General features: G+C 41.3%; 2 protein-coding genes across 2 annotated transcripts in view; both read right to left on the minus strand.

The window, feature by feature from the left end:
- The window catches only part of IZUMO2 (IZUMO family member 2), an 84,922-nt gene extending 76,180 nt beyond the window's left edge, over positions 1-8,742 (minus strand). Inside the window, exon 1 of the mRNA XM_075191053.1 lies at positions 8,220-8,742. Coding sequence (XP_075047154.1) covers positions 8,220-8,224 — 5 coding nt within the window. The 5' untranslated portion in view covers positions 8,225-8,742. The remainder of the gene's footprint in view (positions 1-8,219) is intronic.
- An 8,412-nt stretch (positions 8,743-17,154) lies between these two features.
- LOC142106607 (uncharacterized) lies at positions 17,155-21,521 on the minus strand. The gene is made up of 4 exons (XM_075189609.1): positions 20,519-21,521; positions 20,116-20,199; positions 19,557-19,636; positions 17,155-17,169 (listed from the first exon to the last, which is right to left on the minus strand). The coding sequence occupies exons 1-4, from the start codon at positions 21,021-21,023 to the stop codon at positions 17,155-17,157; spliced, it is 684 nt and encodes a 227-aa protein (XP_075045710.1). The 5' UTR covers positions 21,024-21,521.
- Positions 21,522-25,175: the final 3,654 nt, after the last annotated feature.

The raw sequence follows: 25,175 nt of genomic DNA on the forward strand, positions 1-25,175 counted from the left end.
TGCCGCCAGAAACCTTCGCTCAGCGTATGTACACCCCGACATCCTAGCGGAAAAAGTAGGTAAAGAGATAGGCCTTGGTCGCATGGTGGGTCCTTTTTCATCCCCTCCCATTCAAGACTTAGTCATTTCCCCGGTGGGAATAGTACCTAAGAAGGCCCCAGGAAAATGTAGGTTAATCCAGCATTTATCTTACCCGGCGGGTAAGTCAGTTAATAATGCAATTGACCCCCAAATTAGCTCAGTGGTGTACCAGTCCTTTGATGATGCGTTAGCACTAGTGAGAGAATTTGGCAATGGTGCGCTTATGGCTAAGTTGGACATAGAATCGGCTTTTCGCCTCCTCCCGTTGCATCCAGAGTCCTTTAAATTTATGGGTTTTAGAATTCGGAACCATTACTATGTGGATCGGTGCCTGCCAATGGGCTGTTCAGTATCATGCGCATATTTTGAGGCGTTTAGTTCATTCCTCCATTGGTGTATCGGGGCAGGGATGGGACATCGCGGCATTGCGCATTATCTGGATGACTTCCTGTTTATAGGTCCGGCTAATTCCCCTAGTTGTAAGGAAACACTGTATGCTGCGCAAGCATTATTTTGTGTGATGGGGGTGCCAGTAGCTGCAGACAAAAAGGAGGGCCCGGCCACATGCCTGAGGTTTTTAGGTATCGAAATTGACACATTGGAAGGTTGTTGTCGTTTACCATCTGATAAAGTGGCTAAGTTACAATCCCTGATACGAGAGGTCTTGGCTGTTCCATCTTGCACGTTGCGTAAAGTTCAATCGTTGCTAGGCTCTTTCAACTTTGCCTGCCGAGTAATACCCATGGGCCGAGTATTTTGTAGGAAGCTTCAGCTAGCAACGTCAGGCTTGCGTAGTCCCCATTCCCAGGTGCGTTTGTCGACAGAGATTAGGGAGGATCTAGGCATATGGAGTCGTTTTCTAGTGGTTTTTAACGGTGTAAGAGTATGGCCAGCACCCGCAGTAGCTAGTACATCGTTGGATTTGCATACAGACGCATCAGGCTCAAAAGGTTTTGGTGCCTTTTTCCAAGGGGAATGGTGCGCGGCACCCTGGCCGCAGTCATGGAGATCCGAAGGCCTGGTGCGAAATCTGTTAACGTTAGAGTTGTTTCCCATCGTTGTGGCTTTGGAGCTGTGGGCTGTCCGGTTGCGCGGCAGGAGCGTGGTTTTTTGGTGCGACAACTTAGGTGTGGTGCAGGCTATTAACAAGCAAAGCGCCTCCTCACGCACGGCGATTAATTTGCTCCGTGTCCTGGTGTTGAGGTGTTTAGAGTCTGACATTACCTTTCGGGCAGGTCATGTTCCTGGCGTGGATAACCAAATAGCTGATGCTCTTTCTCGTTTTGAATGGCAGCGTTTCAGATCGCTGGCTCCACATGCAAGTTTAACCGGCTTACAGTGTCCTCCATATGTTTGGCAGATGGTCCTTTAGGGATAAGGTGGCTAGCAGAAGCGTCCTTGGCTCCGACAACTAGACAGTGTTATCAAGGGGCATGGGAACGTTGGTTAAGTTACTGCGCATCTTGCAACAGCGACACTTCAGGTCAGATTCCCTCCATTACGGGTTTTATGTGGAAGTGTTATAACGAAGGGGTTTCTAGAGCAAAGATGGGGTCCCTTTTGGCTGGTATTTCATTCACGGCTTAGTTGAACAGCGCGCAGGATCCCACAAAGTCATTTATCATAACTAAAGCACTGAAGGGATGGTCCAGGATTCAGCCTATAACTAGTGACACTCGCCGGCCGATTGACGGGCAAATTTTAGCCAGATTGATTGCGGTGTTGCGTAATTTAGCTACAGATGATTACGAGGCTTTGCTATTTGGGCTGGCTTTTTCAATGGCGTATCACGGAGCCTTTAGGGTTAGTGAGTTGGTAGCCAGATCTAAGAATGACATAGGGGGAGCTTTGTTGTTTAGAAATGTTATTTTACAAACTAATGTGATACATTGTAAGATAGTCAAGTCCAAAACGAATCAGTTAGGCAGAGGTCATTGGTTAGCGATTACGGAGCAGCAGGAAACATTCATATGCCCGGTCAAGCTGGCCAATCAATTCGCTAAAATTCGCCCCCCAGGGGAAGGTTTGTGGTTAAGTCATTTGGACAATACGCCAGTAACTAAATTTCAGTTTAGCGCTTTGTTAAAACGGGCCCTTGGGGAGGTTGGCCTTAACCCTGTTGAATATGGCACGCATTCTTTCAGAATAGGGGCGGCCACCGCCGCTGCAGCCAGAGGGGCATCTGTCAATGAGATTCAAGCGCTAGGGAGATGGAAGTCACCGGCCTATAAGAAATATATCCGGCCGGATAAATGAGCCTTGTAAGGGCTCTTATATATATATGGTCATGTTCTCTCCTTATGTCTCTCATGGTTCTTTATCGCTTTCATCTCTTCTTTTCTCATCTATCACTTGGTGACCCAGGGTTATGCTGCTCGCTGTGTTAAACGGGGGCATGGAGGGATTTTTCCTCTTGTTTTCCTTGGCAAGGCCTGATTAGTGTGTGTGCCTCCCGGGGTTTACAAGGGGTTTTTACCTTCATATGGGTTACCAATTTTCCATTTCATTTTGTTAAGAATTAAAGAATAAAGATAATTTCAGTTTAAGAAAAATAAATAAATAAATCAGTCAATAAACGAGACAAAATAGATAAAATCAATTGCTTTTAGAGCTAAAGATAGGATCTTTTTTCCCTTTCCAATATTCAAATTTAGTTGGGGTGGCCCCTCTGGTAGGGAGGGGATACCTCAGCGAGTTGTTAAAATTGAAATAAAAATAAAATAATAATATAGTTCTGTTTTTTAACACGGTTGTTTGGTGGATCATTTCTCAGATACGGTTATGATTGATGAGACTATTCATTTTGTTTTAGGTTTTTCGGTGAAGAAGACAAGGATATGGGTCGTGGGTCATTCGTTTATCTTTTGGGCGGCGAAACACAGGATAGCGGAGAGGTGGTCCGGTTTCACACACCCAGTTGACATCCGCTGGTTGGGTAAAAGGGGCATGGTATGGGCGGCTTTGATTCCCACGTTAGGGGAAGAAATAGAAGAGCACGGTACCCCGGATATAGTGGTCGTTCATTTGGGAGGTAATGATGTAGGAAAGGGCAAATCCCTTGATTTAATCATTAACATTCGGGAAGATCTCGCGCAAATACATGCCCGTTGGCCTTCAATGAAGATTTGTTGGTCTAACATAATACCTCGGTTGTCCTGGAGGTCATCTATTCCCCCGGCCACATTGATAAAGGTGGTTAAAAAGGTAAACGGATACGCGAGGCAGAACATTAGGGGCTTAAAGGGGGTTGTCATTAGTCATCCTGGGTTAACAGTGGACAAGAGGCATCTTTTTAGAGCGGATGGGGTTCATTTGTCGCTAGAAGGAACGGTTTTGTTCATAGAGAGGATTTTTTCAGAGCTCAAGGGTTTAGTTCTTTCTTTAGGTGGCGGGCCGCGTGGTCCGTAGGGCACTCGGCTTTGGCAGGAGAGCATGGCAGTCATAAGGTTGTTAAACATACGGTACTTAATGTGTTGGCGATATAGATTGGTTCCCTCAATGTTATTAGACTCGTTGATACTATAGTAAGGAGTATCAGGTTTTGCCTAGAAAGGGCTTGACCAGTTTGAGTTCAGAGGGTATTGAGTTAATCTATAGTGTATAGTACCGGCCAATAGATAAGGTGTTAACCTGGGTTGGTGGAAAGGAGGCGATCTTCCACCGTATTGGCTTATGTTGGTTTTTTAGCTGGCTGCCCTTGCTCTTCGCCACCTCTATAAAGAAAAAGGTCCAAATTGTTTATAGCTTTTGATAGTATTGATAGATAAAATAAAATAAAGATAAATAAAATAAAATAAAATAAAAAATAATTTAAAAACAAATAATAATGTAATAAAAGGACCTTTTTTATTCCAAACTTAAGTCGGTGTCCGTGTCTTTATTTTATGGTTGTATATGTGGGTTTGTTTAAACAAAAGGGGTATGCATTGAAGGGTAGTCAACACTATGCATTTTAATGAGGTCAATAAAAATACTTTAATAAACTTTTCATACCAATAAAGAACCACACAGAGGACAAGGGGTCATCATTTGTGAACAGAAGAAAAGGTTTCACCATCAGCATAGGAGGAGGTTCTTTACTCTAAGGGTTGTTAAAACAGAAGTTGAATCTTGTCAGGTCATGAAATAGAGAAGAAGACTAAACTTATTCTTTGTCCAGAGCAGTGAACTACCAGATCATGTAACCTCTTCTGCCCAACATAAGGAGGTCATTCAGCACCAGCAGCATATCTGAGATCAGAGGAGGAGGTAGATGAAGTCTGCACCAGATGGCCACCTACCTTCTTTCCCAGAGAAGAGGTGTGTGATTAATGCTTTTTCATTAAAGCAAGGTAAAGAATTTTTAGACAAGCTCTTTTATGTATCGACGTGATGTAATGTTATTGTCTATCTTTGGTTCCACTTACACGAAAGCAGGTATTCTCTATTATGGTGCATATTAAATAAAACAAGTTAATGCATGGAAATCTCACTGCTCAATTGCTTTGTGTCTGTACCAGTTTACACCTAGCTTTCAAAAGCTGGTGGAAAATCTGACCACATATAATTGTTGGATTTATTTGTTATAGCTTATAACACGTGTTCGTCTTACATTAGAATGTCTGGTGATATGTTGTTACTTGGTGCCTCTTTCTTTGAATTAATGTACAGTAGCATCTTATTATCAAAATTAAAAGTAATGTGTGGCCTTTCTCAATATTAGAGAGCAGCATACGAGGCCCTAATAGGTTGTCCATCACTAATAAACACCTATTTGGTCACTGAGCGCATTCATGCACACTCACATCTTTTTTTGAAACCGCCCATGGGAAACCAATCTGTGCCAACTTTTGCAGGATTGAGAGTCTGACTGGAAATTTCTCTCAGACTAAGGGGCCTATTTATCAAAGGTTTCCCCCCTGTAAAATCCCCGAAAACTGTTATTAAACACTAATTTGCTATTTATGATAGTAGCATCGCAGCAGAGATCATAGATATCTGCTGCTTTGCATCTCCTATCGTTTTACTGAGCACTCCCCATAACAATGTATGGGGAGTGCTCAGTAACGCTATTTAACAATAAATGTAATTAACTTTTCAAACATGTTAATGTACGCAAACTCAAGCTGGCGTACATTATCATAAATGAAAAGTTTCAGGGCTGTCAGTTGTGCTCTGAACAGCGCATGTGTGGAGGGATCACATGATCCCTCCCTGTCACTCACCGCTCGCTCTCTGCAACTATAGTTGCAGAGCGAGAGCAGAGATGTCTGTGCGCATGCCCGAGGGTTTCACTTGGCGCATGCGCACTGGAGTCAGAAGAGGAGCCCCGTTCATCGCATGCTACTTCGGGAACGAAGATTGAATGGTAAGTATGTTTTCCACTTCACAGAAACAGCAGTTATTCAGAACTGCTGTTCCTGTGTTGCTTTTTTAATAAATATGAGAAATAGTTCAATCCTTATCAATGTGATAAGGATTGAAAACTATTTTTCATATTTTGCGAGTTTTGATAAATGTGCCCCTAAAAGAGAAAGCACAATTAATAACAGCAAAAACTGAGCATTAGCACGATCTTATAGCACTGTTTTGCCTGGGGATAGGGATAACTGAGTAGCCCATCAATCAGCTACGATGGCCCACCCTAAATGGTGGATTCAGAAATATGTCAGTATCATAGCTGAAGATTTCCTGCACCAGACTCCTATCTGGCTAAATACACAAAATTGCCACTAACCGTAAAAACAACCAACACACATAGTGTGTGCTGCACCTACTTAGCTTCCATCCATTTCTCATTTCCACTGTTTGTGTTCCCTCATCTCTCCACCCCTTCTGCCCGCTGCCTCATCTCTGTACAAGGATTTACAGAGACAAGGATGTCTCTTCCATTTTCCCCCTGTCCTTCTGCATCATGTCTGTTTCTTTTTTCCAACATTTGTCTTCAGCTCACAGCTCTCTTCATTTATCTTTCCCATAAACAGGGGAGGTCTGACAAATTTTAGCCCAATGGGCAAGACTCGACACAACAGCCAATTAGGAACATTTTAAAGAAAAAAAATTCAACTGGCCCAGTGACCCAGCCTAAGGTAACCCACCCCACCTAAGGGTAAGACTGGGCAGTGGGCCCAGTCTTACCCTGCCCATAAAGCACATTTATAAAGAGTAAAGGGCATCTCATTGAAAGTACAGTACAACACACAATTACCAGCACCTAATGAGCGTCCATAGAAAGTTAGTTCATTTTGCGGGGAGGAATATGCTATGCCCTCTAGGAGAGTCCCAGTTGAAAATTTCTGGAATTAAGGGGCTTTGAATATCAATCACATGGTTAGTCCTCCAACCAACGCACCCCATTAATTGTGATTTAAAGATGGTGATCTTTATTTATTGCCCATTTCTATATTCTCCTAGCTGGCCCCTCACCCTCGAGGGAGCCCCAAGAGCTGTTACATGCAGTTGTTTTTCCTGCTGCACGTACTGCAGCTACTTTAAGTAAATAGATCCCAGGTGCTAATGTGTCTTCAATGTAAAGATCTTAAGCTGGGTACACACTACACTGTTTTCGTCCAATAATCGGCTCAAACAGCCGACATACGACCGCTCGTTCAAAAGTCGGATCAGTGTGTGCAGTGACACGATGGTCGAAAGTCTGCCCAAATGGACGATTATCGCCTCATTTGGTTGGTCGTACCGTTTAATATTTTCGTTCCAATCTCGTTTCCGCTGTGTAGTGTGTATAAACTTCCGCTCCATAAACGATCCACAACAGTGAGTACGAAATTACAGTCATTGCTCACGACAACATGGCTGTAAAAAGTCGCTACAGGGACGTCCGCTCTTCCCTTTATCGTCCTAAACAAGGCTAGTGTGTATGCAGTCCATGGACCGAGCAATCGGACCATTGATCGCATGTAAAATCGCTTGGCATAAAAAGTCGGTCAAAATTTCTGTAGTGTGTACCCAGCTTTATTACACCACTTGTATACTTTTGTCAAGATATGTGCAGTTGCAATACATATAACACTGTTGCAGTGGCGGATCCAGGGGGGGGGGGGGGGGACAGCTGCACACTGTGCAGGTCCGTTCAGCAGTGACAGTGTGCTGCCCGGCTGCTCTGATTGTGTTTTAAACACAATCAGAGCAGCGGGACAGCACACTTTCACTGCTGAACGGACCTGCACATACTGTGCAGCCGCCGGCAGCCTTAGAACACAGAAAGGGGACGGGGCCTAAATCGGCCCCCCTAAGATCGCCCCGGGTAGGGCAAATGTCTGGGTCCGCCCCTGCACTGTTGTCTGTAATTATTTTGTGATAACTCTACCACTATTGCTTTATACATTATTATTCCACATCTGAACCATCTAATGATTGTATTCTATTAAAGAGAATAGTATTATTATTGTCACTGAGTACAGAACATTGATGGGCAACCTGGTTCACTTTGGGGGCTGCATGGTGCAGTCTTTCAACCTTCAAAAGGGCCACATTACCCTTAATATCATTAGTAAGTTAATATAATACATTTATTCAGAGACGCCCATCTGTAATAACATGTCAACATGGATTTTAAATAGGTGTTACAAGCTATAACAAACAAATCTGACCATAAAGCAGGAAGGAGCTGGCTGTGCCAGGTGACGGCTCAGAAGGCCACCTGTTGCCCACCACTGGTATACACTGTAGTTAGGAGTGACTTGACTACTGGTTATAGACGTGACTCCCAGATACTTCACTGGTTCAGGACTGCTTGTTTTTCGTTGACTTTGACCTAGCACCAGAATACCTTATCTACGCCACTCATGCCACCTATAATTACTGTACATGACGTGTGCAGCCCACTCCAACACTCTGGAATCTGCCTGAGTGTCCAGTACACAATGATGGTATTATACCTCTCTCCAACCTAAACAATGCCCCATTCATAACTCCCAGGCCACGCCCACCAGAATTCCAACATGCTTCCTACATCCACGTCACGACTTGCTCGGAGTCTATGTGAGTGGGCGGGGCTTATTATTCCCTGCTGTTCCAGGGGGCGTGAGACAGTAGCGCTACTATTGGCTTCTTTCCCAACGCCTTCCCACTGTGGTACTGAACACCTGTCACCTACACACATGACAGAGCCCGCCCCTCCTCAATGGTGACAATCACTTTACCTCATCACACTCGTTAACAGCAAGATGTCGGTTGCCGGAAAAACCTCAGTGTCCAATTCCAGCTGCGTTCCGCCGTCCACCTCCCGTCAACGTGCAACGGCGCCTTGTAAAGCCCAGCCCACCGCTGCAAAAACACTGTCACCTTTCTCATGCCGCAATCCCGTGTCACTTTCCACATTCCTATTGGCTGTTAGTCACGTCCGTCCTCTCGCACTGCACACACTCTGCCTCTTAATTTGTCAGTATGGGTTTGTCCCGCCCCCCTGCCGGGGAATTCATGGCTCCCTAGTAACGGGAGCTGCAACTTCGGCCTGTAACGTAGATGTCTTTCATTGCCACAAGGGGCTGCGCCGGCCACGGGGCAGAGAAGTAGAAGCACCAGCAGTGCAGTCCCCCTGCCCTATCTCCACTCATAGCTAGACGTAATGACATACTAGCATTGCAGAAGTTCTAAGTCCCAATCTGAGCCGGCAGATCTGTCTTTTTATTCTTTTATTGCGGAGAAAGTTAATTAACAGACTACCCAGAGGCAGGATCCTGTGCAGTGAACAGGTAAACATGCTATTTCTCTGCAATCTCTGGCTGATGATGATTATATAACGGAAATTCATTCTGCATTCTGCTTGCTAGCCAATTATTTAAAATGCTAATGTATGTGTATAATGCATTTAGCATATGCAGGTAGCTACAGTGCCATGCAGGTAATAGGATGCAATTATTCAATATGAGATATGTATAATATACACTGATCTGATGCTGGACTGTGTCCATAAAACATCTGTTTCTAAACTGATGATGGTGAAATAGAAATTGAAGCAGATGTTCTTGATTTAATTACGAAATATATTTCATGTGACTGGATAATGATTTGTAGATAACGTAGCCAGTGGTTTGATGACAATGACTGTTTCTATTGGAAGTACTTTGTTCCGTTACATTGTATTCTTCTAGTTTGGTTTGTAACCAGGCCTCGTCATTTTGCTAGTCATAGCAGAATCCCAAACATGACATTAGTGACTGCAGCTTTGCTCCCTCTGACGTACAATGTACACACCACACTGTCACCTGTAAGGAAACCCATTACTCTTAATGACCTCATACTGCATTTTTAGGTTGCCACTTAAAAATGTTAAAGCAGTCGCATTAAGCTCACAAGCAAGCAGGCTAGAAAATAAAGGGGTGAAATGTGGAACTTTCAATGGAAAATAAAGACTGTTTTCAGTATGTTGGTTTGCTTAATATTTTGTCCTTTTTACTTTATTGTTAATGTCACTATCTTATTATATCAAGCCTTTGAGCTCTGCATCCTGATATGCAGAACCCATATAAAAGCAATTCCCCGGTTGGGAGAGCAGGTTGGCTTTAAGCTGCAAATAATTTGTTAAGTAAAACTATTTATTTTGTTTGCTCCAAGTAATGTAAGAAATATTGTTCTATTGTTTCATAAAGAATGTTGCATCTTTTTCCTGATTTAGCCTTAGCCTTCTATTGTCAAAAAAAAGAATGCATCTGTTTGGTACAAAGTAAAAGACTTGTTGTAAGGTTTTCTTTGTTTAATAAACACGTGTGTTCATATTTCTGGAAAGTTACAACACTTCTACAAAAACAAAATAACAGCTCCATCACAATTACAGACAGCCAGTTGTTTCAGCTGTAAAATATATTTACTGAATATTTCAATATTCATTGAAGAATTAGGTGGAATGTCAGTTCCTTCATTTACATTCATAGTTGTGCAACTTTTAATACCTTCCATACCAAAAATAATGCTCATTTATTAAAAATGCAGAAATGCATCTAAATTTCCGCTTCGCACATAACAAGGACCACACTCATGTTCCGGATATTGGAACTGCACCTGTAACAATGCTATGCATTACCTTTTATGGGTCCATCTTGAAATGTACGTGCAAAAACCATAAAAACATCACTTAAAAGTCCAACCTACCATCATTTTAGGATCACCCCTTCAGTAATTTCAACTTTTCTTGTTTTCTCCTCAAATACTGCTCTGGTAAACTTCATTTATATCGCAAAAAAAAAAATAAGAGTGTCTTAATTACATAGGTCATTTTAATAATTTCAAAATTGTAGTATTTTTTTTTTTTTATATTGGCAGAAATATATCTAGAAATGCACCATTGAAAGAATAGGCCGAGGCCTGGTTTCCACCCCCACCGGGAACTGGTAAAAAGACAGTTCTTTCGCTGGTGAAGAAGGCTCTTAAGGTCTTCCACAATCCAGAGGACAGACCCATAAATGTTCCCTTTCCATCCATTGATTCTTTTTTTTTTTGCACCATTTGCATCATTTTGACATGCAGACTCCAGCATTGGGAATATTTGCAGAAAACTATGGGCAGATGGTATTTACACTGCTGGGTCTGTGTTTTTTTTAAATTATGCTTAATGAGTAAGACCCTTAACCAGATTCATCAAGGCGCGCATTCTGAGCGCAACCAGCGTTTGTTTGAAAACGCACGTAAATCGTCTTTGTGTACTTCCAAATTCAACAAGGAACGGACACTGCATGATACGTCCAATACCTATGTGGATTATAAATTCACAAAAGAACAAAAGAACCCACAGAAAAAAGAAAAAAATATGAAATGAATGTCACCTATTAATAATATAGGCATTAGGGATAAAACAGTAAAAAACAAAACAAGATGTTTTGTTTTTTTAATACCCCCCCCCCCCCCCCCATGAAATACACTTATTGGGATGTTCTTAATGTGTACTTAACATAGAAAATACATTTTTAAAGTTGCTCCTGATTGCAAACACATGTTCTAGCATGCATACAAGATTGTCATCACTACTGATCAGGACTTAGACTAGCCCTGTAGCTGGAGCAAGAGATCCGGCAGAAAAACAAGCAGAGCCGTAACTATAAATTTTAGTGCCCTGGGCGAGAAAGAGCAATGTGTTAAGATGGTAAACTCTATGTTGATTAACTGGATTGGTGAAATGATGGCAAATGTAATACTATTATTACATGCTGTGTTGCACTGTTATATATGCACCCTCTACAATTACTGGTAATCCTCACAAGTATTCATTCTTAGGGAATTTAAAAAGAAGAAGAAAAAAGGGAAACCTCCAGTCTAAGTATAAAAGGGAATCCTTATTCCATTGCATAATTTACAGTATGGCAACCAGACTGATCAAGATAATATATGCTCCTTAGCCAACCGTTGTATCACACCTCCAATGGTGTTTTCTCAAGGCAGCATGAAAGAAAGCTCAGTTTGTAATGTTGTAAACTCTGCAAATTAAAAAAATAATTCACTTAGAATTGTGAGCACCGACTATTTTATCAATATTTCTGTAAAATATTTATCAATTCATTAAAATGTTTCTTTTAGGGTAAAGCTGGACATGTTCTTTTCATATTATTTGAAAGCCGGGAAATATTGCATAGGAAAGTGGCTATTGTTGCACTTGGTTTGTATATACTTTATATACTTGGTACTTATCATATTACGTGTTTTCACATATGGGTTTATACATATTGGGAAAGCAGATGCAGCAAATGGTAAACCTTGGCTTAGAAAACATACAGTGGCACTGTACTGTACTGTACTGTAAATTTGTGCAGCGACTTTTATCTAGCATAAAAGTGGAAAGTAGATAGTTTTCCTTCTGACATACATTACAAATTGCAGGGTATGGAGTCTAAAGGATCATTCCCTCTGCACATAATTCATTTATGTATCTGTTTAAATAAGCTTTAATTGGAGTGGACACATTTGGCAAACATTATGCTCATAAGATCCAAATTAAAGAGTAAGTCTAGTCAATAAAGTTGAGTGACAAACTCTATGGGGCATATTCAATTGTTAGTTTTCTGCACTGCGGAAAAACTAGTACAATTAATACGGTAATATGTAGCGGGATTTCAGCTCACGGCTCAGGGAGCTGCGAGCTGAAATCCAGCGAGTAAATTACCGTATTAACTGTTTTTCCACGCACGATTACCGTAATAACAGTAATCGAGCGCGGGCCGCGAGATTTTCAGCGTTTCCGCCGAGATTTGAATATACCCCAATGTCTTAATTAGCTTGAAATTCAATTTTTTCTTTGATATAACATAAAAGTTCGAGTCGCCTTATATTAAATGTCTACCATTAGGATACCTTAGATGTAGTTGTACAGCCACCTGCTGTGTATTGTCCCGCACTGTGTTCACATACAGTGAAGGGTGAGTGGATGGATCTCAAAATAGTGATCAGTAGAGCATTAAGAACTATGCACGCAGAAGGAAATTCTGTTCCCAGATGCACCAAAAAACTGCAGAGCCCTTTTGGTATTTGGAGTCAGGACTGTGAGCAATGACACTGCAGACATCTGACCGGAATGTTTTATATGTTGATTGGGACTGGTAGAAAATGCAGTTTTACAATTACCCCTCTCTGACAATATGTGAAGTAATCATCAGACCGAAGTTAGGATCTTGTCATTCATGCCTGAGTGACAGGATTACTTTTAGCACAGGTGTGTGGCCAAACTGGAAAGTGACTTATGCTGCTTGGCCATGTGTATGACCACCTTTAACTTTCACAAATATACACTGGTCAGCCACAACATTAAATCCAATATTGTGTAGGTCCCCCTCGTGCCACCAAAACAGCTCTGATCCTTTGAGGCATGGACTCCACAAGACCTCTGAAGGTGTCCTGTAGTATCTGGCACCAAGACGTTAACAGCAGATCCTTTTTGGTCCTGTAAGTTGTGAGGTGGTGCCTCCATGGCTCTGACTTATTGTTCAAGCACATCCCACAGATGCTCGATTGGATTGAGATCCGGGGAATTTGGAGGCCAAGTCAACACCTTGAACTCTGTGTCATGTTCCTCAAATCATTACTGAACATGTTTTTGCTGTGTGGCAGGGTGTATTATTCTGCTGACAGAGGCCACTGCCTTCAGGGAATACCGTTGCCATGAAGGGGTGTACTTGATCTGCAACAATGTTTAGGTAGATGGTATGTGCCAAGATCCAAGGTTTCCAAGCAGAACGTTGCCCCGAGCATCACTGCCTCTGCTGGCTTGCCTTCTTCCCATAGTGCATCTTGGTGCCATCTCTTCCCCAGGTAAATGGCACACATGCATCGGCCGTCCACGCACCTGTCCTTCACTCTTTGCACGCATCAGTGAGCCTTGGGTGCCCATGACCCTTTTGCTGATTCACCAGTTGTAATTCCTTGGATCACTTTTGGTGGGTCTTAACCACTGCATACCTGGAACACCTCACAAGACCTGTTGTTTTGGAAATGCTTTGACCCAGTTGTCTAGCTATCACATTTTGGTCAGATCCTTACGCTTACCCATTGTTGCAGCTTCCAACACATCAACTTCAAGAACTGACTGTTCACTTGCTGCCTAATGTATCCCACCCCTTGACAGGTGTCATTGTAAAAAGATAATCAATGTTATTTACTTTACTTGTCAGTGGTTTTAATCTTGTGGTTGATCTGTGTTTATTAAACTTTTGCTTTCCTCACAGAATGTATTTACATTTGCTATGCACCTGAATGCACACTATTATTCTCTCTTATCAGTCAGTCCAAAAAAATGAGGCTGGATGCAGTATCATTTAGTTGGATTAGTGAGTATTCTCCACAATCCCAGTTTTATCTTTTTAGGAGAATTCAAGCTAATAGTGATTTATTTATTTACTTTAAACTAATCTTTTTAAAGTTGACATCCTCTCCCTTCCCAACTAGCAAAGCCGTGGGGGTCCCATGCAAGGACATCTGCATTTCTTGAGAATTCACCTGCCCCGGAACTTCAACAATTCCTGTTTCCAGGTGGATAGCTGGAACAATTGAAATTCAGTGTCCGTTGTATTCATTTCTTACACAGATGCTGCATGGACAGAACTGTTACTGTGTCAATTCAACTTCTGCTATAAACTGTTACTTTTTGTTGATGAGAACAGTAATTTAGGAGCTCACACAGTTCTGCTATTTTAACTGGAGTTGTCTTTTAAATATCTTCAGTGTTTAGAGGTGGTAGTTAGTATGCTACAACTTTAATTTTTGGGTTGACAGTTGACAACCTGTTTTTTTTCTGTCTGTAGATACTTGTATTCATGACTCTGGTTTATAATTTATTTTGCACCTAGTACATGTCCTATCTAAGTACAGATGTTTTACATATTATCAGCAGAATCATAATGGGTAACATACACGTTAAGCTTTTCTTATTCTTAGTGGTACTTAGAAATTATTAATAATGATCTCTGCCTACAATAAATGATACATATTGTACTGATATTACTATTTAGAAATGCAGCACTTTTTTGTCATTTGAAATACTGTGCTTAAAAACTTGAAGTAGATATAATATTTTTTAAAAATAGGTATGCACTAATGATGTATATAATTGTACCTAATCTGCCTATAAAAGAAATACAAATTGTAACATATACTTGATAATGAAACTTTTGTATGCTGCAGTAAAAGTTGAAATGGAGAAAATTCTGTTATGTAGTCATACAAATAGAGAGTTAAAGTAAAGTGATGTCTCCCTATATCAAAACACAGTATCTGGAAGTGACAAGCAGAGGAGAACTAATATATTGTTTTATAGTACAGAAAGGTAGAACTATACCCTTAAACCTCTAAACTATATGTTGTTGTTGTGTAGCATTATAGTGGCCAAGGGTAAAACATGAAAGGTCGCACAATAAACCATAGTTGCCAGCTTTTTAAAAATATATTCCAAGGATATCTTTTTATAACCAGTGGCAGTCATGCAGGTTACACGTGATACTAACATGACGGACCTTGGAGCACTACAATTCTCATCATGCCATGTAGATAATGACATACTTTGTTGCATTTTAAATAGACCTAAAGGCTAAGCATAGATGGTAAGAATTGTATTTAATATGGAGAAATATAGGAATGTTATGGTGCAGTTGATCAACATTGAAAAACAGAAACATTTCAGGGACAAAAAAGTTCCAGTAGCAAATCTTTAAAACCTGACCATGGGAATTAACAGTTGGCAACACAATACCAATAGTTATTGGGTAATTATACCCTAAAAACAATAATCTACATTAAATACAAGTCCATAGCATCATGGTTGCTGGTTAATGTTGTCTAATACACTTCCTTGTAATTCCTCACTGGGTGCTATATATGGATTGCCAGATCCATTCCATCCAGGAAACATTGGAAACACAAGAATATATTTTACTCTCTGTGTATTTTGTGGTTCTTGAAGATCTCATTTAATAATATTTTTTAAAAAACATATATCTTTAAATAATGCAGCTTAAATGGCCTCTTACCTGCAGTGAAGTCTGTGGATTTTTGAAGAGAAAAGTACTGACAAACTACAGCAAACAATTCTGGAATGCTAAACCTACAATTTAGTTATTTTAAGCAAAGGGCAAAGGCCATGTGGTCTCTTTGTGAGTAGTGATAGGGCAGTGTAAGGCAATCTACTGACCTTGCAGCAGTATTCAATAACCCAGTTACTTGCTCACATGGATTACTCTGCTCACTGCTAGCCTACAACAACCTACGGTATGACTCACAGTTACTGTCTGACTGGTGTGAATGACTAGTAGCTGCGTTTCTGCTCATATCCTTTAACAATGACTTTTCATTATGTAATGTAATGACATTACAAAAACTAAATATGACTGCAAAGACACATAATAGGCTAGATTACATGACAATTCATTTTCAGAATTCCCATGATAGTATCTTCAATCTTGGAGCATATATGTCCATAAATAACAATAACACTAGCTTAAAGGGAAGCTGTCAGCAAGAGGGGGCATGTTTTTGTAATTATACTATTTGGCTGACACCTTCCCATACATCACAGCTAGAATGCTCAAAGACTTCTGCGTGAGTACAGTGCACATGCACAGAATTGTATGCTTGGAGACTTGACATATGTGAAGGAGGTTGGTCAGAGAAAGGGAGGGCAGCTCAGCTTGCCGCGAACTCTCTTAGACAGTACTACACTACATTTGGTACCTCCTGGGCAAATAGAGGGGTGTAGGTAGTGAACATTAAAATTAAAAAATTAAAGACAATGCTCCCTCTGCTGACAGATACATTTTAAAGGACAACTACATTCTAAATTGTGAACCTAAAAATGCAAATTGTATCTTGCTTTAATTGACAGATAAAAACAAGGGGAAAAAAATGTTTAGGCACTTAACACCAGATCCAATAATCAAGCAGCTATCATATAAGAGGCTGGACTCCAAAACTCAAACTAGCTCCAATATTAAGAATACATGTACCTTTTAGAAAAAACAAAGTTCCACAACATCGCCAAAGTTGGATCCCAGATGTAAATGCAGGAATTATAGGAACCACAGATTCCAAACTAGTGATTCAATTGTAGGCAAAATCTAAGAGCATAGAAAAATGCTTTGAGCAGCAGCAATTCCCAGCAGCCACAGAATAAACCACAAAACTTAGTGCACCAGCGTTAAAGCAGTCCGGACTAATTAGCCTTGGCAAAATGACAAATGCCTTAGGTCTCCCTATCTGTTAGTTGCTGGGATCTTTACACCTGTTTTCATATGGAGTTCACAGAGTTTTTTTTACAGTCCTTTGCACTTTTAAAATTAACTGCATCAAATTATATCTAATGCATTTTGTTATCATATAGTAACTTCTTCAGTGGCAAATTAGAATGTTGCCAGCAGACTACTCGGTGTGTATAGCAAAATAATTAGAAACAAATCACAACAGCTGTGTTTTAATTATTCAGATCCAGATTCACAGTGTGGCAAGAGCACACTTCTGGTGAAACACACATGAACAACTTCTTGTTTTTTATTTTGTTTTAATGTCAGGGTGGTAAAGTACTTGACAACATAAAGATTTCATACAGTTTCTTGTGTCCCTGATCACTAAATAAACAGAGACCAACTCTCTAAACACCGGCCAGCTTTTCTAGTATCGGTCATCCTGAACAATGAAGCAAACAGGTTTTTATACCTGACACTCCTCCCACAGCCCTAGCTTGCCTGGCAGGTGACATTCCCAGCTTCCCTTTATAAGGGAGTTCTCATCAGCTGCTTCTGTTTTATTGCTATTACTGCAGACAGGCACTGTAGTTGTGAAGAAGGCACTTTCAAACCATGTAAGTTAAATCAGACACTATACCATTATTTTGTCAGACATATGTCCTCCACCTGTTTATCTTTAAACTGTTGTCCAAATGTGTTACTCTGCTTGCATCCTTTCTCTGTAGATTACCAGCTAAATACCTCCCTTTGTTACAACGGATATAGGGAATTATTACACTATAAATACAATATCAATTTAATATATTTTATTGGTGAGACAGTCATATGTCAAATGAATAATCAAGAACAAGTCAGTTTGTCAAATTTCTGGCCTGCCAACTCCATATTAATGACGGTGGTTTTGGAACTAGATGTTCAACAAACGCACATCGATGTGATGTTTGGATGTTGTGACGATTATGTAATATATCTAATTACTGATTGTTATTTTGTGTTGAATTCATGTATGACCATGTGAATATTTTATATAACCTTGTACTGTAATCTCAACAAGTGCTTTGCTAGATGACATGAGTTTGAACTTATTATTATTATTATTATTTATTTATAAGGCGCCACAAGGTTTCCGCAGCGCCGAACACAGTAAAAACAATGGACAGTACAGGGAATAACGGTACAGAACAATAAACGAGTAACACCAGGGGCTAGATTTACTATCAGGCGTGTTTGTAAACCCGCCGAATTTCGGCGGGTTTGGCGGCGGTTTAGCCATCGCCGGATTTACTAAGGCTAAACCCGCCGTCCAAACGACCAGAAAAGATGTTTTCAAACCCGCCTCTGTATACATCGCCATGACGGTTTCAACAATGTTCAACATACAAACAGCCGGATTTACTATTAGGGGGTTTATAAAGCCGCCGGAAAACCGCCATTCAATAGACCAAAATGAAAGCGCTGCTTGTGAGCGGCGAGATTGCTCAAACAGTGTGCTGTTTCTGATATTTGGGCAATCAGAACAGAAGGAAAAGGGCCATTTCATGTACAAATTTTTTTTCTTTGGGATTGTATATGTTAAAAGGCCAGTGTCTTGTAATTGCAGTGTTGTTTTGGTTTCTTTTTCTCTTGTGTCTTCCCACCATGCAATTTATTTACTGATTTAGTAGAGGTGTGTTATAGCGTACCTTTGTACTTTGGTAAACTAGATTCAGGTTACTAGAATAATCGGGTTGTGTGGCTATGTATGCACCTGAAAAGGGGTCTGAAATTATCCTGGCTGGCTGTTTGATACATAATCTAGCAATACATCAACTTACCCCACCGATTATTGCAGTAGACAGTGAAGAAGAAGGGGTCCGTGTCACATCTGGTGATGTGCAGAGCACAGAGGGCGGAAGGGAGATTAGAGACCGTCTAATTGCAAACTACTTTACTTGTAAGTACATAGTATGAAAAACATTTTTTGCTCAAAAATGTGTTTTATGTGAGTGCAATTTTAGTATTTTATTGTAAATTTTTTGTACATTGGAACCTTTAAAAACAGGATAGTGTGTACTCCTCATGTGGTAAATATGAACATCCCTGGAATGTGACAGTCAGAGGTCAATGTTTACATGAAATTAGTGCATAGTTGTTAAAAATTCAGAATACTCTTGTTTAATGTGCAGAAAAGAAAGACTGACACAATAGAAATTTAACTGCATTTATTGCAGAACACAATAAATAAAAACGTATAATCGTTATAGAAACTTGACAAAACATTAATAAATAACAAACATTGTGCTAGCGATGTCTTTTTGCAGGCATATCGCTATGCTTGGTGCCACTCTCTCCCCTCCCTCGCCCACCCCTGGTGCGAGCACCTCTCCTTGGAGGAGTACTCTGTAGAGATGTGGTAGGCGTGCTAGCGGCACTGGTGGAGGCCGATGAAAAAGGGGCCGGCAAGCGGGCAATCAGTTCCTGCTGGAGTTGGCCTGCCAGCCGGATAACGTTGGCATTCCCCTCGCGAATGGAGGAATGCATGGCGTCCACAGACCCAGACATTTGGGCCAGCTGCACATTTGTCTGCTCCAAAGCGCTCGCCAGCCGGTTTATTGCAGCAGGGATTTGGCTCGTGGAGCGGTGTATTCGCCTCAACTGGGCCGCAATTTGTGACATGTGCCCAGTTTGCCTGTCCATGAATAATGTCTGTTGCTGCTGGAATGCGCCAATAGACAGCGCCATTTCTCTGGCTGGGTCCATAGGTGCAGGTGCAGGTTGCTGGTGTGATGGTTCAGCAGGGCCAGGTGAAACTTCCTGGAGGCCAGACACAGGGGCATCCACTGTTACCAGGGTGATGGTTGTTAGATCCTCTGGCTCAGGGGACATTTCCAGGGACTCCGCCTGAGGTGGTTGGTATGAAGAGGGCCCTGTGTATGAAAAATGACGGTAAGTATATAGTATATAATATGTTTGTATATTGCATTCTGAACACTGGATAGGAAAGAATAATCTTTAGCAACTACAGATTCTTTCACAATGTTTGCATTCCTGATTTCTAGTCCTATGCTACCTGCTTACGGATGCACTTATTATCCTTTTAATACCCATTATCATTAGGACTGTGTAGTACATGCTGGGTTATTTTGACTAAAGTGCATGCTATCAAAAGTGGAGATGTTGCCTATAGCAACCAATCAGATTTTAGCTGTCATTTTGTTGAATGCAATAAATAAAGTAAAGGTATATTCTGATGGGTTTCTATAGGCAACATATCAGTTGAGTAAAATGTAGCCCTAACTTCTCATTGCAAACAATAAAAAGAAAAAAAAAAAACAACATTGACAGCAACATTTGCACAGAAAATCAAGTAACTCCATTATTTCTCTCCTAAACAGAAATCACGCACCTGCTTGCTCGTCTGTGCCCGAATCTCTCGCTGAAGGTGGAGGTGTAGGTCTGGCACTGGGACTGAACTGCGGTCCTGGCGATTCTGGATATATTAGAAAAAGCATACAATGTATTTCCAGAAAAAAAAAATAATCAAAATATACTGTTTATTGCACAAATGTGTTTACAATTTTTTTTTTTTTCTATGAGAAAAAAAAACCTTTACAAACTATTAGAGGCAAATATACACTTTGAAAAAGAAAACAAAAAATAAAAAAAAAAACGTTTGCAAAGAGAAAAGCAGTTTTAAAAAGAGAAAAGCAGTTTTAAAAAGAGAAAAGCAGTTTTAAAAAGAGAAAAGCAGTTTTAAAAAGAGAAAAGCAGTTAAAATACTGTTAGGGTAAAAAAAACAAATAACTCACCAACTACTTGGCCAAAAGAGGGCGAGTCGGTGTCCTGGACATTTATGCCCTCTACAATTTCTGCCGGCATTATCTGGCGCAGCTCCTCCTCGTACGTGGTGTACTCCATACGAAGTGGGGGGCCACCACCCGTGCGCCTTGTCGACCTCCTTTCCTGGGCCATCTTCTCTTTAAGCCTCCTCTTAATATCAGAGAAGCGCTTGCGGCAGTGTGCCACTGTCCGCTTCAGTGGGCCCACCGCGTTCACGGCATCACAGACTCTCCCCCACAGTTGGTGACGCCGCCTTAGAGGAGTCCGGGCTGCCAGGTTCCCTAGGATGACCTCGTAGCAGGGAATGATGTTGTGCACCAACACACAATTCTCATCATGTGAGAAGCGCACATTCCTCCCTGTCTTGGTCTTCCTGCCCTGTCCTGTCTCCTCAACCTCTCCCTCTCCCTCCTCTGACCCCTCAACCTCCATCTCCCTCTCCTCAGCCTGTTCTCCCCTCCTATCTCTGGACATTTTTACCCAGAAGACAGAAAAACACAAAACACTGAAGGACTTACAAACACAAAGAACAAACTACACTACCTACAGACACACTCTCCACACAGTCACACACAAGTAACACAGACAAAGGACAAATACAAAAAATACAAGACAGAAAATAAATGAGAAAATAAATGTACAAAACAGGCAAAAACCACAGGACTACTCACACTTCAAACAGATATCGCTCCACCAATCCACCAAACTCCAACTCTCACCAACTCTCAGCAAACCACTATCCTCCAAACTCCTCTCAAAAAACTCCTCAAACCCCTATCAAAGAAAAAGTGTCAGGCCAGTGGTTTATATAGGGCTTGTGATGTCAAATCTCCTGATTTTTAAAATAGCCAATAGTAACAGGCCAGGAGACAGGTGTAATTTTCAAAAAAACCGCCTTTACACAAAAGCGCCGTCATTTAAAGCAAAAGCGCCATGTTCTATTCAAAGCCGCCGGCGGCTTTGAGCATTACATCCCGCCGTGACATCGCCGGCGGCTTCGAATTGAAGCTGACAAGCGCCCATTAGTAAATCCGGCTGTTTGCAATGCAAACACGCCGGAAAACCGCCGCGATGCATGGCGGTTTGAAGCCGCCATGCATCACGCCTGATAGTAAATCTAGCCCCAGGACTTTAGATGCTCCAGGAAAAGCAAAAATATTGAGGTTGGAGCAGAAGAGAAGGTAGAGAGACAGGAGGGAGAAGGGCCCTGCTCATAAGAGCTTACATCCTAAAGGGAGGGCAGACAGACAATCGGCACAAAGGGAGTCAGAGGAGGAAAGGGGAGCAAGCGCACCCTTTTCAAAGGAGGAGCCAGGAGATGAGAGCGAGCATGGAAAGAGGGTTAAGTGGAGGGCTGGTAAGCTTTGAGGAAGAGATGAGTTTTGAGTGCCCGTTTGAAGGAGCACAAGTTAGGGGATAGATGGATGGAGCGAGGGAGGTCATTCCAGTGCAAGGGGGCAGCTCGGGAGAAGTCTTGAATTCTGGAGTGGGATGAGGTTATTAGAGTGGAGGAGAGGCGACGGTCATTGGCTGAGCGCAGGGACCGGGCGGTTTTTACAACTTATGCAAATGTCATTAATATTTTGAAACTAGCCAGGCCCAGGATAGATAAGGGTCTTGGAGGAATTTGAACCCTAAAGTTATAAACCATCTAGCCCAGTGGATCCTAAAGTTTCTCCGTTTGAGGCACCCTTAGGGTCTCCATAATTTTTTCAAGTCACCCCTAAGACAAAATATTTACCAAGAAGTCCTTTGCCTTGCTTACAAACGGCCCTGGCCGAGGCACCCCTGTGAGATCGCCGCAGCAACCCAGGGAGCCACAGCACACAGTTTGGGAGCCACTGATCTAGCCACTCAAGCAGAGCAGAGGTGAGCGATTATCTGGGGTGCCCAAACATATATCTTAGTGATAGATAATTCACTTTGGAAATCTCTGTGTCATTTTGGGAGTCAATCTGACTTAATTGAAAATGTAATTCCTAAGGTGGGGGTGAAGAGCCTGTAGGAAGGGTTTAAAATGTTCTGCCTTTAGACAATAACGTGCATTTTCATGAGGGTTGTATCAAGACTGAAATGTTCGATTTTTCTCAGTTGTGTTCCCTCACACACCAAATCTTAACTAGTAAGTAGTACTGTGGTTTTATTTCCTATTTTATGTTCTGAAATTAATTGTGCAACTTATTGTATGTCTTGTTATAAATTTTTGTAAATAAGCATTGGAAACATTTTTTCAGATTAAATAAATTCAATCTACCGTGTTATCTGTGATTCTTTGTGAATTTACTAAACCCAGGGAGGCTCATTCTACATGTGTATGTGATTTAAGTGTCAAACATTAATAAGTGGTTTTGGTGAACGTAAGGACGCCATAATAAATCCTTTGTGGTGGCAGAAAAGGTGTATTCAGTGCTAAATGACTAAGGTGACGCCAGACACGGCCAGCTGTTCAGATTGCTGTGTCTGGGACAGGCTGGGCGTTCGTGACATGGCCATGTGGTGTATGCCCGATTTACGCATTTTTTTAAAAAAAAACTTTTGTTTTGCGTGCCTTAATGAATCGGGCTCAAAATGTGCAGAATTTAAAAATGTAAACGAACATTTGTTTCAACAGGTACACAAAAGCTTAATATTGACAGAGTAACAAAGAATGCAGCAATCTGCTTCAGCAGTGTAATCGCAAGCAGCTAATTACAAGCGGTTCATTAGTGCTGGGGATTGTCATCATCATCATCCGATATTTACAACTGCCCCTGACCACCCGCATATAATATGGCTTTCACACTCTTACTGTACTAGGCCTAGATGCAGGATGGCGTAAGCGGCAAGTCATGCATATCTGCATGGACACGAAAACTTGAACAACTAATGCACATATGAGACCGGTTTACTTTGAGCTATATATGTTATCAATTATCACTATTTTAGCAATACATTTTTATGTTTTATTTTTAACCATTCCCAGTCATACAAGTGATGTCTGCCATAGGAAAGGGAATTTTATGAGCCACTATTTTAACTCTTTGGCTTTTTAATTAACTAAGCACTGTTGTTTGTTTTTATTCGGATATCTATAGTGGGTTTGGTATCAACCCTCAGTTTGATACAGCTGCTGACTTATCGTGGATGGTTATTTTCAGCGCAGGACACTCTCTCTGTTTTTGTAAACTACATCAGTTTCACGCAAGATCTACAGCGGAACTCACCCAAGATGGCTGCTTCATCTTTCACATGCTCCTGGACTTCTCTATAAAACAGCTTAAATTGATCACAATTTACTAAAAATCACTCAAAATATGCAAGTACTTGGCTTCAACCTCATTTACTCCATGCTGACAACTTTCTGCATTGAGATTCATAGTGGATTCCACTCTTCCACTCAAGATTCCTATAAACCTGCGTGTCCTGTGCATTGAATATCACAAATGTCTGATTTTATCCACCACGTTCCAAAAAACACTGTTCTGGACAGAGCTCTGTTCTGTGTCCAGCAAACAAAACTCTTGAAGTAAAAGACTATTATACTATATTTACAGTTTCTATATTTCTGGGAGAAGGATATTGTACATTTAAAAAAAAAAAATCTATCTAATTCCAAAAATTTGGGTTTACTGTTGTGTGGAATGTCCACTTCAAAGGTTTCTCACACCAAGGATTCTCATACCTTCCCCCATAAGAATGGATTTTAGCACCTCACTCCAAGCCATTTTCATTGATGACTTAATGTATTCCTATACCTCCAGGTTCTTTCTTTCTGCCTACCAAGTGCTGCAATTCCTATTAATCCATCACTTGCTTCCATCCTTTAATCCCTTGGCATTTTTTAAAAAATTACAGGGGCAGTCGTGGAAGACGGGCAGAACGAAGACCTCCTGTCACCTGTACCCCTCTAAGTCCCTTGCCTTTCTGCTCACTTCCAAAGAGGAGACATTTAACAGTGGTATCCAACAGATGGTCTAGGGTTCAGAGGAATAGTACTGTGAATACTGCCTGTCTGATCCGCATATCCAGAGACCCCCTCACTGATTACCCAGAAAACTCTCAGACCTCTGGTATGTTCTATCAGGTCTGTCCTCTGTAATGCCAGATTTATAGGAATCAAGACTGCTACAATTGCTGACCTTAGATAATAATCAGATCTAGCATGCATTATACCTAGCTAGACGAAAACACAGCCCCTATCTTGGAAGCCTCAGTCCCAACCAATTATTCTGTAATCCATTGCTCAAGACAGAACCACAGGGGATGTGGAATAGCAATTTGTTTCAAACGATCTGCTTTAAATACAAACTTAGAGCCCACCCAGTGGGAATAACCTGCTCATTTGAGTGTGTTGGTGTCTAGAGTTCTATAAGTTTGGGTTTCGGAGTCCTTCTAGTCTACTCTTCTCCTGTCCATTACTATAATAGGGATGTGATGGTCGCAATGGACACTGTTGCTACTGCTCATATACAACCCCATGTCAAACAGTGCCAACCACTTGGGTTTGACAACAGTAAGGGGGAGCTGAAGAAGAAGGGTTACAGATGATTGAAGTAAACTTGCATGGTAGAGGACAAACTAAAACTAATCAAGCACACTGAAGAATATCCGTCCACAATCACCCGTAAGAAGTACCTGTCAAATGAG

The sequence above is a fragment of the Mixophyes fleayi genome, chromosome 11, assembly GCF_038048845.1.
Source record: "Mixophyes fleayi isolate aMixFle1 chromosome 11, aMixFle1.hap1, whole genome shotgun sequence".
Taxonomy (NCBI): domain Eukaryota; kingdom Metazoa; phylum Chordata; class Amphibia; order Anura; family Limnodynastidae; genus Mixophyes; species Mixophyes fleayi.